Source organism: Anas platyrhynchos, chromosome 2 (assembly GCF_047663525.1).
Source record: "Anas platyrhynchos isolate ZD024472 breed Pekin duck chromosome 2, IASCAAS_PekinDuck_T2T, whole genome shotgun sequence".
Taxonomy (NCBI): Eukaryota; Metazoa; Chordata; class Aves; order Anseriformes; family Anatidae; genus Anas; species Anas platyrhynchos.
The window spans coordinates 65785849-65798027 of NC_092588.1; the positions used below are offsets into that span (position 1 = coordinate 65785849).

The 12179-nt window shown below is 47.6% G+C and overlaps 1 protein-coding gene across 1 annotated transcript; it reads right to left on the reverse strand.

The window, feature by feature from the left end:
- Positions 1 to 2756: 2756 nt before the first annotated feature.
- On the reverse strand, positions 2757 to 9396 carry IRX1 (iroquois homeobox 1). Its single transcript, XM_038175476.2, has 4 exons — positions 8592 to 9396; positions 5087 to 6101; positions 4513 to 4585; positions 2757 to 4114 (listed from the first exon to the last, which is right to left on the reverse strand). Exons 1-4 carry the CDS (start codon positions 8853 to 8855, stop codon positions 4057 to 4059), a joined length of 1410 nt encoding a protein of 469 aa, XP_038031404.1. The 5' UTR covers positions 8856 to 9396; the 3' UTR covers positions 2757 to 4056.
- Between the last annotated feature and the right edge of the window lie 2783 nt (positions 9397 to 12179).

Consider the following 12179-nt stretch of genomic DNA (forward strand, 5'->3'; position numbering starts at 1 on the left):
CAAATTTCGGAGTGAGCACGTCAAGAACTCAACCGAAGCAACAAAAGGGCTGACAGGAGCTTGGAGTGATAACAATCTTAAAGACGAGCCTGTTTAAGCACATACACCCTTACTAATTTTCTCTTTCCTTTTCTCCGTGCCTTTTTTTTTTTTTCCCCAGTTAAAAATAGACTTCCTTTAAAAATAAAAAAGAATAAAAAATGAGGCACGCATACCAATGAGCACGTTTCATAACTACGTCTCAGTGACAAAGCTAAATCCCCGTAAAGCTCCCGTTTACTTTTTCTGGCAATTGCAAATTTCAGAATTTGCTGAACTCGGGATTATATCAACTTTTCGGTGTTCTTTCTTCACAGATTTCTGCCATTCTTCTGTTAATGCTAAGTAAATAATAACAGAAACAAGAAAGCGAGCCAAGTTTCACGGGGGGGGGGGGGGAGGGGGGGAAGGGAGGGATAGAGGATTATGCAAACATGTACGTAAAATGTTTTCTGCCGCCCTTTTAAATAGCGAGAAAATATATCTTGGCGCTTGGTTGTTGTTCTAAAAGCATTACTCCATGCAACTCGCATCCAATTCAGAGCAAATTTTCCTATCGACTTTACTTATCAGGTTCGAGTCCCGTCATAACGAGGAAAAAAAAAAAAAAAGTAGGAAACGAGGACTTTCCAATTTACTCTTATCAGCCCAACGCATTCCCAATTAAGGCGAACCGTTTAGCTTAAGCTGTTCCTTTATTACCCTCCCTACCATGTGGTATTTGCTGGTGTACGCCTGCCAGGGTGGATCTCGCTGAAAATGGAAAATATGACAGAAAAACTAGAAATTATTTTCTCTGCCAACGTGACGTAAAGGCTCATTCCTAGCATCGCTCACGTGACAAGGCAAAGCGAGGAAATATGGAGCCCTCACTCGGCTCTCAGGCTGTAGCGGGGCGCAGGGCGCCCCCGGCCCCGCAGCGCGGCTAGCCGGGAGCCCCCGTGCAGCGGTGCCCCTTCGGTGGGCTGCGCGAAGCGGCCGCTTTCTCTGAAACCTCCTCGGTGGCTGGGGTGGGGGGGGGGAGAGCGAACGAAGCCGTCTCTCTGCTGCAGGTAGCAGTCGGGTTGAGGCGGATGGTCCTGTGGGATTGCTGGGCGTTTCGGCGTGCACCCAGGCAAGAACGTGCCTAACCGAAATGACTTAAATAGTGCTCACTCTGCAGCTGCTGGTAGCACTTCCCCGCTGTGCCACGGGGAAGCTTCCGTCCTGAAACTTTGGGAGGGCACAAGGAGGGGAGCCTGTACCCGCCGTCCGAGCGCGCACCTGCGGCCCCGGGGGATGCACGGCACGGCACGGTTGTGCCCTCACCAGCATGGGGAAGGAGGGAGCCGGGGGCTTCGCCCAGTAGAGGCAGCGGGTTCCCCGGGGACAGGCGGTGGCGAGCGGTCGCCCCGCGGGTCTTTATCCGCCCCCTGCCGTAACCCCGTCAGCTGGCCCAGGAGGGAAATGAGGATATACGTTGGCGTTATGAGGGGAAAAAAAAAAAAAAAAAAAAAAAAGGCAAGCAACTAAGGAAAAAAATATACTGAAGTTTTGCAGGAGATCCTGCTCTAGAGATGATGAGGTTCCCCAAAGAGTAAAAGTGCCGAACATCGACGCGTGGGAATCCTCAGTGTCCGGAGGCTGACCAGAGCTGGAGGCCCCTCATGCGGAGGACGTTGTGGGTTTTCTGGCTGTAATCAAGGCGGGCAGCCTACCCCCAGCCCGGCTGAGCTCGGGTCGGGGCCGGCACCTCGGGCTGCCCCTGCGCCGGACCAGGAGACGGCGCCGCCCGTAGCCCACAGAGGGCGCTGCGAGCCTGCCCATTAAGCCTGCCAAAACCTGCCCAAAGCCTGCCCAAAACTCGGCTCTGCTCGGCCCCGCTCGGTCCCGCACTGGCGGCGGGCAGGGAGCGGGAGTGCACCCGCACCTGCACTCCCTTGCTCTCCGCAAAGCCCCTTCTTAACGTTTCTAAGCCGCGAAGCGATCCCTTTTCCTATTCTCTCAAGTCAGCTTGGCATCGCCCTGTTCGCTTAGCGTGGCAGGGCGGCCCTGTGCGCTCCGCCAATGCCTGCTCTGAGCGAAAGGTGCCGGTTTGGGACGGCCAAACGGGCATCGGGGGGCCCGATCCGGCCCGCGCCGCGAATTTGCGAATCTATTGCTTTGGAAATAAGATGAAAGAGAGAGGAATTCGGTCAAGTTTACACTGGTACTCTTCTGACGCGCTGTTTGGATTTACAGGCATGAAGTGTTTTTATTTTGTTTTATTTTATTTTACAGGACGTCTTCTCTCTTCCTTCCTTCCTCTCCCCTTCCTCCCCCCCCTCCCCCCCCCCCCAAAAAAAAAAAAAAAAAAAAAAAAGGCTGAGTTATTATGGTTTCTTTAAAACTGCAATATACTCTCTTGTTGGAAACGGTAGCAAACGCTTCCTGCGACTGAGGAAAAAGCAAACAACTAGAAGTCAGAAAGCAAACTAACTGATGGTATGCTAGAAACCGCAGGATGTCAAAATGGGACCCTTTTCAGAAGACAGCGAGCTGAACGTTTCAGTCCTCTAGCCAGCCCGCACAAATCTACTTCGCCTGATCTATTTCTGTGACCCATCTGAAAAACGCAAAACCTGAAGTCCACCGCCTCCACTACTTCGTCAACAAATCTCTAAGTGATAGTTTCCCTAGACCAATCTTTATTTGCGTTAATTGTGCAGCTAAATCAAGATCAATATTCTGATCTCTGACAAGATTTTTATTAATATTTTATTGGAAAATCTCATCTTGTTTCCGACAAGGTTGAGGTTGGTTCGGTTTGGGTAGGGCGTCACCACATTATTTCTTAATGACTTTCCCAGCTGCTTCTTTCCATTTTCCACCATCAACAACCATCTGGTATCTTATTAGCACCTCAATGCTCATTTAGTGTTCTCATTTGGGAGAAAAAAAGAAGTAAACACTCAAAATATTACACATTTTAACGGACCGTCTTTGGAAGATTAATGCCTTTATAAACAGATAGATTGTCTTAGTCCCTTTTTAACCATCAGATCGGAATCTGAGTACTTTCTTCTGGGAAGTGCCAGAGCTGCCATTTCTCCGTGCTAAAATTGTGCTTAATCTCACACGGAAAAATCTTTCGTCGTTACGTTTCCTCTTCTATTTTTAAATAAATAGAGTAAAAAGAGTAAATCGTTATAAATTCTGTCCTAATCCAGTATTTTTCGGCTTTCATCAGAATGTGTGCTAAAGCAATAAACCTTCTGATCCAGTGTAGTAACTGGTCTGGACAGCAAAGTTATACACTAGGGAACTATGAGAATACTTCCCCCTTTCATTTTCAAGAATGTATTTTATAACATAAGTGAAAGTCAGATCCATTTATATGCAGAAAAAAAATGGATAGTACAGGACACATCTGATTCATCACAATTTAAAAGGAACAACTTTAATTTCACTACTCAAGAACTAGCTTCACTGAGATTCTTAAATTTACGTGTATGAAAGGGAAGGTTGCAGTTTGCTTTTGATAAAATAGCCATGAGAGTCCTTAAAAGCTTGAATTTGGTATAGTAAATTTCATTTAAGTGAAGGCAAAATCTCTTGACATTTTAGAAAGCAATTATAAATGTTTGAATAGATTTGTAATATATTTTTAAGATCTGCAGCAACAGAGAATACATACCTGAAGAGAGTTCATAATTTCATTTAGTTTATTAGACAAAAATATATGATTTAGACAAGTTTTGCTGACGCGCTATTTACAATCTGAAATCACTCTATATACAGAAAAAACACAAACACATGGGAAACATTTACCAAATAACCCAAGAATGGTTAGAATAACACGATCTGAATTGGTACAATGAAGAAGGGGATCCATCTACAGATTTGTGTAATTGCTTTTATGGATTTGCACCACCTTATTGCAAAAAAGAGATTGATGGGAGTCGTTTATATCGTTTCCTTTTTTTTTTCTGTCCTTAATACCAGTCTCTGTAATTTTTATTATTATTATTTTTTTTTTTTTCTCAGCAAACCACTTAATCAAGCAGAAGGGAGAGCTGTTAAAATTCTCGGTGTTCCCTCTTGCTGAGCCAAAGAGCTGCAGGGGGGAAAGGAGGAAGGAAAAAAAAATAGACGTAACAAACTTTCAGTTAAAAAAAAAAAAAAAAAAAAAAAAAGAGAGAGAATCCTTTCCTATAGTCGCCTGACTATTGCTATAATATCCTACTATTAGTTAACTGCACAGAAATCTTCGTCATTAATGTAATTAACACAAGATCTTTGAGGTCTGTTAAGTTTCAGAAAAGTTAAAGTCTGGCTATGTACAATTGTAATTTAGCCTAACTTTGAAAAGATTACAGCAACTTCTATGTTGTTCTTGTTTTCTGTATGTAGTATTATGGTGCTGATTAGGTGTTATAATTAGTCTTTATTATTCAAGCACTCTGTTTTTGCATAAGTAACATTCCTTCAGTGAAAACAAACAAACAAACTCACTTGTCACGGACAGGCTGGAAGGGCGATTTGAGCGGCTGAGGTGGGGATTCAGTTCTTGGTACATTTTCTCTTTCTAGAAGGAGACAGAAAACAAGGGAAAAATTTAGAATAAAACCAACAAAAATCTGTACAGTGTGCAAAAGACTCATCTCCCTCTGCCCCACTTGTTAGGACACGTGTAGGTGTACATGTTTGCATGTACATTTGCATACGTACAACACAAGTGCATGGTTGTATTCACTTATTTTCAATATTTAAGGAGTACACAAGCTTTTCTTGCCATGTTTTGGACCATCATTGACCATCAGGAAGGAGGGAAGAGCATACTTTTGCAGCCCTATTCTGTCATTCTTAAATTGTCTAATGGGTGTGTAGGGTGAGAATGTAATAGCCCAGATGAAATGGATTTAATGCATACAACCAACATGCTGCAAGTAAAATTCAGTACTAGGCTATACGGTCTGTAACACCATCAAAAGCAGCCAGTTACACCGGGGCTGAATCTGACACCATCCCTCAAGAAGCTGGTGTGCATGTGGTGGGGCAGAAGGGAAATGGCTGCCTGGGACATTACCTAGGTGTTTGGGACTGGTCCTCTCTGAAGGTTTTTCACTGCTTAGGGCTCCCAGGGTTGCTGTTAAAACAGAAGGCTGTTGCTGGGCCTGGAGGTGGTGGTTGTGGTGAGTAGCGTGGTGGTGATTTACTCCCAAAAAGGACCTCACATTTAGCAGGGAACTCTGTGTGAGGAAAGCCCCATTTGTCCAGTTGTGAAATTTGCCAATCTGGCACGTATAGAGTCCATGGCTGGGGAGAAAAGCAGGATGCTGGATCTGTGGAGAAGTGTGGTTAACCTGGGGAGGAGGGGGTGGAGGGGGGGAGGATTTCAGGCCACCATCAGGGCTGGTTGCCGTCTCTGCCAAAGACCAAATCTTGGGTTTGCTGTGAGATGGCATCTGCAAGTTGCTCTGTCCCCCAGGGCTGATGATTCGTGTGCTGTTGTCAGAGGCCTCCTTCACCATGGCCAGTGCATCTTTGGGTTTCAGCCCTTCAGACCCTGACAGTGCCAAATCCTTGTCTTTTTCCAAGTGATCCTCTTCACTGCTTTGTCTCAGGAGATCAGGCTTCTCCTCCTCTTCCTCGTTGCTCTGCTCCCCGTCATTTTCATCGATTTTGTCTATGTCTATGCTTTCCAGGTCAATCTCCTCATCGTCTTCATTCTTCTCGGGGTCTCCCTCATTGTCACTGCCAAAGAGGTTGGCATCTTCTTGGTCCTTACTCCGGGATCCCCAGGTCACCTTGTTCTCCTTCTTGAGCCGCCTGCGGGCATTGGCGAACCAAGTGGAGACCTGGGTGAGGGTCATCTTGGTGATGATGGCCAGCATGATCTTCTCACCCTTGGTGGGGTAGGGGTTCTTGCGGTGCTCATTGAGCCAGGCCTTGAGGGTGCTGGTGCTCTCCCGGGTGGCATTTTTGGGTCGCCCTGGGTCCCCGTACTGGAACTGTCCATACGGATAATAGCCAGGGGCAGTGTGGGCAGCAAAGGTAGCAGGGTGGACACCAGGATTATCTTTCAGCTCATACTGGGAACCCTGCAACACATTCAGACAAGCGGAGAGGAAAAAGCACATCAGTTATCTCATTAGTGTCTCTAACAGACCTGAATAGGCTACTCTGGGAGCCAGAATACGCCTTTGAGTAGTGCAGAGGGCCTTCACAGTCAGATTCGGCCCTCCCTGCTCCAGGCTTTTCACGTTTACATCAAGCAGAGGAATTCCCAAATGATCCCCCCTTCTTGCAGAGACAGGAAAGAAGGACTCAGCTGGGTTATGCCAGACATAACGCGTGTTTTCTCCCCAAACCAAATCTAATCAGTGGGAATGCAGCAAGTTCACATTCACCTCAATGAGACAATTTACTGTGTGCTCAAAATTATCGGGCAGAGAAAGCAGGTATTACACCAGTGTTACCAACTAATGCCTTCGCACAATGTTGCATTTATCTGCAAAATATCCAGGAGGATATTACAGATGCATTCAGAGCATTCTTATTTGGCCCCAGATCTGCCTTTAAAAGGAGTTGGTGTGAGACGTGGCTGGGGAGATGAACGCACAACTTCAGCGCGAATGCAATTCTCATATGAGAGGTTTTCCACACACAAGCATCCCCCCCAGCACACACACAATAATACTCTGGGAATCTGGTGTAAAATATTAACTTCCAAGTGTTACAAGAGCCTTTAAACTCTGGAATGCAGGATGATCCGTGTACTGTAGAATATGTATATGCAGATACTTTATCTTATAAGTTTTGCTTTGATCTGAGCAGAGCAAACACAAATTGTTTACAAGCGTTTAGAGACGGTGATTTATTTGCAATCAATATTCTTTTTATCATCAGTAGTAAAACACAGCAAGTCAAATTATCCCATCAGGTGTTTTGCTAAATAACATTTTATCTTTCTAGCAAGCTCATTAGGCCTCATTATTACCGCAAATAGCCCAGATATTAACTTAATATTTTAGATCTTAATTTCCAAATGCTCAGAATCATAGAATTTATCTCAAAATATCACCATCGCGGTGAACTACTGTAGTAAAACACCAGGATACCTTTACGAGTAGGAAAGGAAACTGTTGCTGAGTATCTAACATTTAAAGCCGTTTTTTTTTTTTTTTTTTTCTCTCCCTACTACAATGTCGCTTTCTTCTAGTCAAGAAATATACCCATAGCATTAATCTTGCAAAATTTTATGTCAGCCTTAAAAATGAACCTCTCAAAAATGTCACCAGAGAAACTAATCTAACTCTGTCAAACATTTATAAACGAACGTGTATTTTAATTTCAGAGTCAAAGCTTATACATAAGGAGAAGCCCGATGCAATTTTTATAATGTGTTACAGAGTAGGCTTTCTGCACCCCCTTTATTCCGTTGTCTTTTGTTATTGTTGCTGAAATTATATTATTTCTGTGATCTCTGCTGGGAATTCTTTTGAAGAAGCCACTTGTAAATCACTCATTGCTTCTGTGTCAACTTTTACTGCGTTCCAAAATCAAGGTTAAAAAAGTAGGGAACGCATGCTGTTAAAACTGCCTTCGTAGGAAATGTTTGCAGCACAAAATGAGCCGCTTTCAGGCGAAGACCCTTGTTCAACAGCCTATCTGCCTGCCTGCCTGCACGTATACATGTACATGTATCAAAAACCCCTCTAAGTTATGCCTTGCATGCACCTAGTTATAAATATTCACACTTTTATGTTTCAGGGGAGAGAGCAGAGGGGTATTGAGAAATAAAGTAGAACCTATTAGTACCGCCGCTGAGAAATTTGCAGACATGAGCAAAGAAAACGTTTCAGCGACACCAGAGATGAAAAACAATTAGTATAAATTATTTTTCACTTTTTACCTATTACATTCTAACGGGGATGAAAAACAAAATGCGAGGAGAACTACGATAACGGTAATTTAATTTAGGGGTAATGTCAATGTGCCTTTCTGCCCCGACACGGATAATGCTCGGATAAAAGTGGATGCCCTCCTTCGCTGGATGCAAATTCTGTCTACGATACTCGCCATAATCAGAGTGGGAAAAGTTCAGGGAAGTGAGCGGACAGTTTTTAAAGCTTAAAGAAAATGCCCGAAAATAAACGGACGTAGCAGCTACCTAGACCACCCTTCGGCCTTTCGGGGGGAACCCGGGATGGAAGAAAAAGACCCGACGGGAAGAGCAGCGGGCTGGAGAGCCCACCGAGGCAGCAGCACCATCGGTACCGCCCGTCTCCAACCGCAACAATAACAACAACAAGAAACAGCCGAGTTTCTAGGGCGCAGGATCCTTGCTTTCCCCCTCCGAGAAGCAAAACTCGGAGGAGTTTTGCCCGGCGGCGGCAGCGGGGACGACCCGCGCCCCGTCCCCAGCCCCTGCCGCGCTCTCCGCGGCCTCCACCACCCCGCGGAGCTCGGACCTCAGCCCCCCGCACCCTCCCTCTGCCTCTATCGGCGGCCCGAAGGGACGCGGGGGAAATGGGTACAGGAGGGTGGGAGAAAGAAGGAAGGAAGGATGCGCGGCGGTGCTCACTCACCATTTGGGAGAAGAGGCCGAGGTCGGCGGTGTAGGGCAGGAAGGCGCTGTAGTTGGGGGCGCTGTAGGGACTCGCGTACATGCCCAGCACTGAGGTGACAGCGGCCGATCCGCTGCCCAGCTCGGCGCCCGCCGGCCGGCCCGAAGCGGCGGCAGCGGCGGCTGCCGCGGCGGCGGCGGCGGCCAGCACCCCGGGCCGGTCGCTCCCGTACACCGCCTGGCTGGCGCTGAGATACTGCGGGTAGCCCAGCTGGGGGAAGGACATCTCCGGGGCGCGGGCACGGCGGCGGCGGCGGCACTGACGGCGGCGGCGGTAGAAGCGGCAGAAATATATATATAATATAAAAAAAAAGGGGGGGGGAGGGAATTATACAAAAAAAAAAAAAAAAAAAAAAAAAAAAGGAAGAAAAGGGGAGGAGGGAGACTTGAACAGCCGGGAAGGGGAGAGGAACAAACCCGGGCTTCTTAGGATCTCTTTCTTTCTCTCTCTCTCTCTTTTTTTTTTTTTTTCCTTCCCCCCCCCCGCCCCCCCCACCCCTCTTTACTGGAGTCAGGCAGGGCGAGAGAACAGAAATCGAGCCGGTAATTTTCTTTTTTCGTTCTGATTTCTTTCTGTCAGAGAGATATTGCAACCTAGGTGTGGAGGAGGAGGAGGAGGAGTGTGGAAGGATTCAGTGGGGTGTCTTTCCTCAAATCTCGGCTCTTCTGTGCTCCTAAATCCCTTAGATGTGATCTGATCAACAATTGAGCTCCAACTGATGTGTCTGCCCTTAGGTCCTAGGCTGATCTTTCAGATACAATTTGAAGTTGATGTTTTGATTGGCATCCACTTGAGCTGCAAGCGCCGCCCCGCGCCCCCGCCGGCCCCCCCGGTGCAGCACGTGGTGCGCAGCTCAGCCCGGGCCACTTTCCTCCAGGCGTGCGTGTGTGTGTGTGTGCGTGTGTCCGCGCAGCTGCTGTGCTGTGCTGTGCTGTGTGTGTATTTAATGTTTAGCAATGGGCTCCTTTCAGAAAAGCCCCCACTGCTGTATGACAACCTGTCTACACGATTTTACAGCTGTCCAACATTGGGGTTTTGCTGTTTCGCAGCCTTAGTGTGTCCCCTTTTAACAAAAACAACTACGGTGCCGGGTTTTTCCACCTTTAGCATTGAGTCCCCCTTGTCGTCGTTGGACTCGGGAACAAACGAGAGTGGCCGTGAGAGAAAAAGTGGGCTCTGTAGACAGGCGACTTGTAACAATTTACCACAAGGAAAAAAAAAAAAAAGCAACCTCCCCACCACCTAAACAGATAAATAAATAAATAAATGCTAACTGTGTCTAGCAACCCCACAAAGCCACACTACGCACACACACACAACTTTGCTGAAAACTCAAAAGGCTCCTAGTCGTTCATCACAGAAATCTTTATTTAAAAAGAAAAGGAAAAAAAAAGACCTGCAGAAATTTCCCCCCGCCCCTCCTTCCCCCCTCTCCTCCTTATGCCCCGCCGACCGACTGACGCTCGGGGGCAAGTCTCAGAGGCATCGCGCCAGTCCTCGGGATGTCGGCGATAAATAATCCCGCAAATCGACAGGGACGACGTGGATGCCGGGGGGCACGGAAGCCCCGAAGCCCTCGCCCCTGAGCCGGGGGGTCCTGGCGGGCTTTTGTAGACTGTCACAACTTCCAAACCGCCCCTTTCAGCGGGGACTAAGGGAAATGTTTAGGTGTGTGTGGGGGTACAAGGACCCAAACAGTCTGTTGCCACCATCGTCATTAAGAGGGCTGTTTTTTTTTTTTCTTTCCCCCGTTTCCCCTGAGAGGCGGGTGGAGGTGCAGCAGTAGACAAAGGACCCCTCTGCGAGGGACCGCGGGACTCGGCCGCCTCGGAGGAAATGACTTGTCACTGTGACCTGCCCGGGATGTCCCCAGCTCCCTCGACGTGGCCCGGCGCTCCCCGATCCGGCCGGGCTGGCGGCTCCTCCAACTCTCCTTTCCCTGACTCAAGGGGCCGGCACGGCGCAGGGGCGCTGCTTTTTGGGATGAGAGTGTTTGTCTGGGGGCGAGCGAAGGGGAAGGGAGGAAGAAAGCGGAGAAGGGGGGCGCGGATGTCTCTGTCCTTTTTTCCCCAAGCCCGGGGCAGGAGCCAACTCCGAGGGTCTGCGCCCCTCCGTGGGCTTCGCACCCGCTCCGAGCGTGGGGGTCGACCCCAAGGCGGGGGGCCCGCGGGGAGCCCCTGCCGCCCCCCAAAGCCTCCGTGGGGCAGCTGTAAGCCCGGCCAACCCTGCCCGCCCCGCGCTGCGGGAATCCTCTCCATCCCTGCGAGTTGGGTTAACTTCCTTCCCCCATCACTTGGAAGCAGTGATCTCTCCCCTCCTCATGGCTAAAAGGGAGAGGACGCCCTTTTACGCCCCGTACGCCCCCCTCCCCGCGCTCCCCCGGCTCCAAAATCTCACCCTGCGAGCAGGAAAGCGACCCTCAGTCAAAAATGCATGGCCGTGACAAAGCTTGAGTGGGGTTTGGAAACTGCCGCGGTGTTTTGCGAAAGGAAGTGTCACGTTACAAGGGCTGCAGGTAAATAAAGGTGGGATAAGGCACCGACGCTGCCGAAATCTTCTTAGCGCTTTAGATCTGGTCGGAATATATATCCAGAAAAAAGGTTTCCACTCGGAGGCTTAAGAAATGTGAGTCACCCCCTCCCCCACCCGCCCCCATCCCGCTCAGATCGGTTCAAGAAAAAAATAAATAAATTTAAAAAAAATTGTCACTTGCTTTTTTATCAGCGCAGCATTTTTTTTTTTTTTTTTCCGGGCGAACTTTGCTATTCTACGCCTTACGTGGAAATAAAGCAAATAAACAGCAAGAAAAAAAAAAAAGTGCGAGTTACCTGGAACGGTGATTTGGAAACAGGACAAAATGGGAAGAGAAAAATTAAGAAAAAAAAAAAAAAAAAAAAAAAAAAAGGAAATGCACCGTGGAGGGGGAAAGTTTCAGGGCTGGGAGAGAGAGCTTTGTTTCTCAACTGAAAAGTTCCCGTCGCGAGGATAAGCGCCATTAATTATGCACAATTCTGATCAGTAAATGCGAATCCCTCACCACGCAGTTCCCGCTCCTGTATTGGACATTGCCCATTTTTCTGGCAGTTTATTAAGTCACGTTAGCAGGCAACCTTTCAAAGCCCTTTTTAATTTTTTTCCCCCTTGTGCAAGTAAGCGGGGACCAGAGCTGCTACACTAAGCTACTTAGCTTGAAAATCAGTTTAGTGAAGGTTTGGGAGATCCTGGGTTTATTTCCCCCATACAAGACCTATAGCAGGAGCTTAATCAGGAAAGTGCGGAAAGAACGAAAGTGTACGGAAAATTACAAACATCATCGTCAGCTGCCAGAAGCACCAGGAAAATCTCCCTAAACCCTAAACAGTCCAAAAGGTTGGTGTGATCACCGTCCCCCCTTCCCACCCATAAATTTTCTTGAAATTTTAAGGAGATTGAATAAAACAGTGTTTTCTTAAACGTAATTCGGGAAAAAAAAAATAACATCTCTTCCTGTATTTTTTTTTCCGAAACCTGTGCTGTGGTTGCTCAAATGTCTCCTTAACTTTCGGCAAA

Bases quoted from the DNA above. Each gene is read 5' to 3' on its own strand.
- IRX1 (XM_038175476.2), bottom strand. From the start codon at position 8,855: ATGTCCTTCCCCCAGCTGGGCTACCCGCAGTATCTCAGCGCCAGCCAG. The intron at 4,586-5,086 runs GTAATGTCCCAG...GTCTCCTTCTAG, and splicing joins GACCAGTCCCAAACACCTAG to AAAGAGAAAATGTACCAAGA. The intron at 4,115-4,512 runs GTGAGTTTGTTT...TCCCCCCTGCAG, and splicing joins TTCCAGCCTGTCCGTGACAA to CTCTTTGGCTCAGCAAGAGG.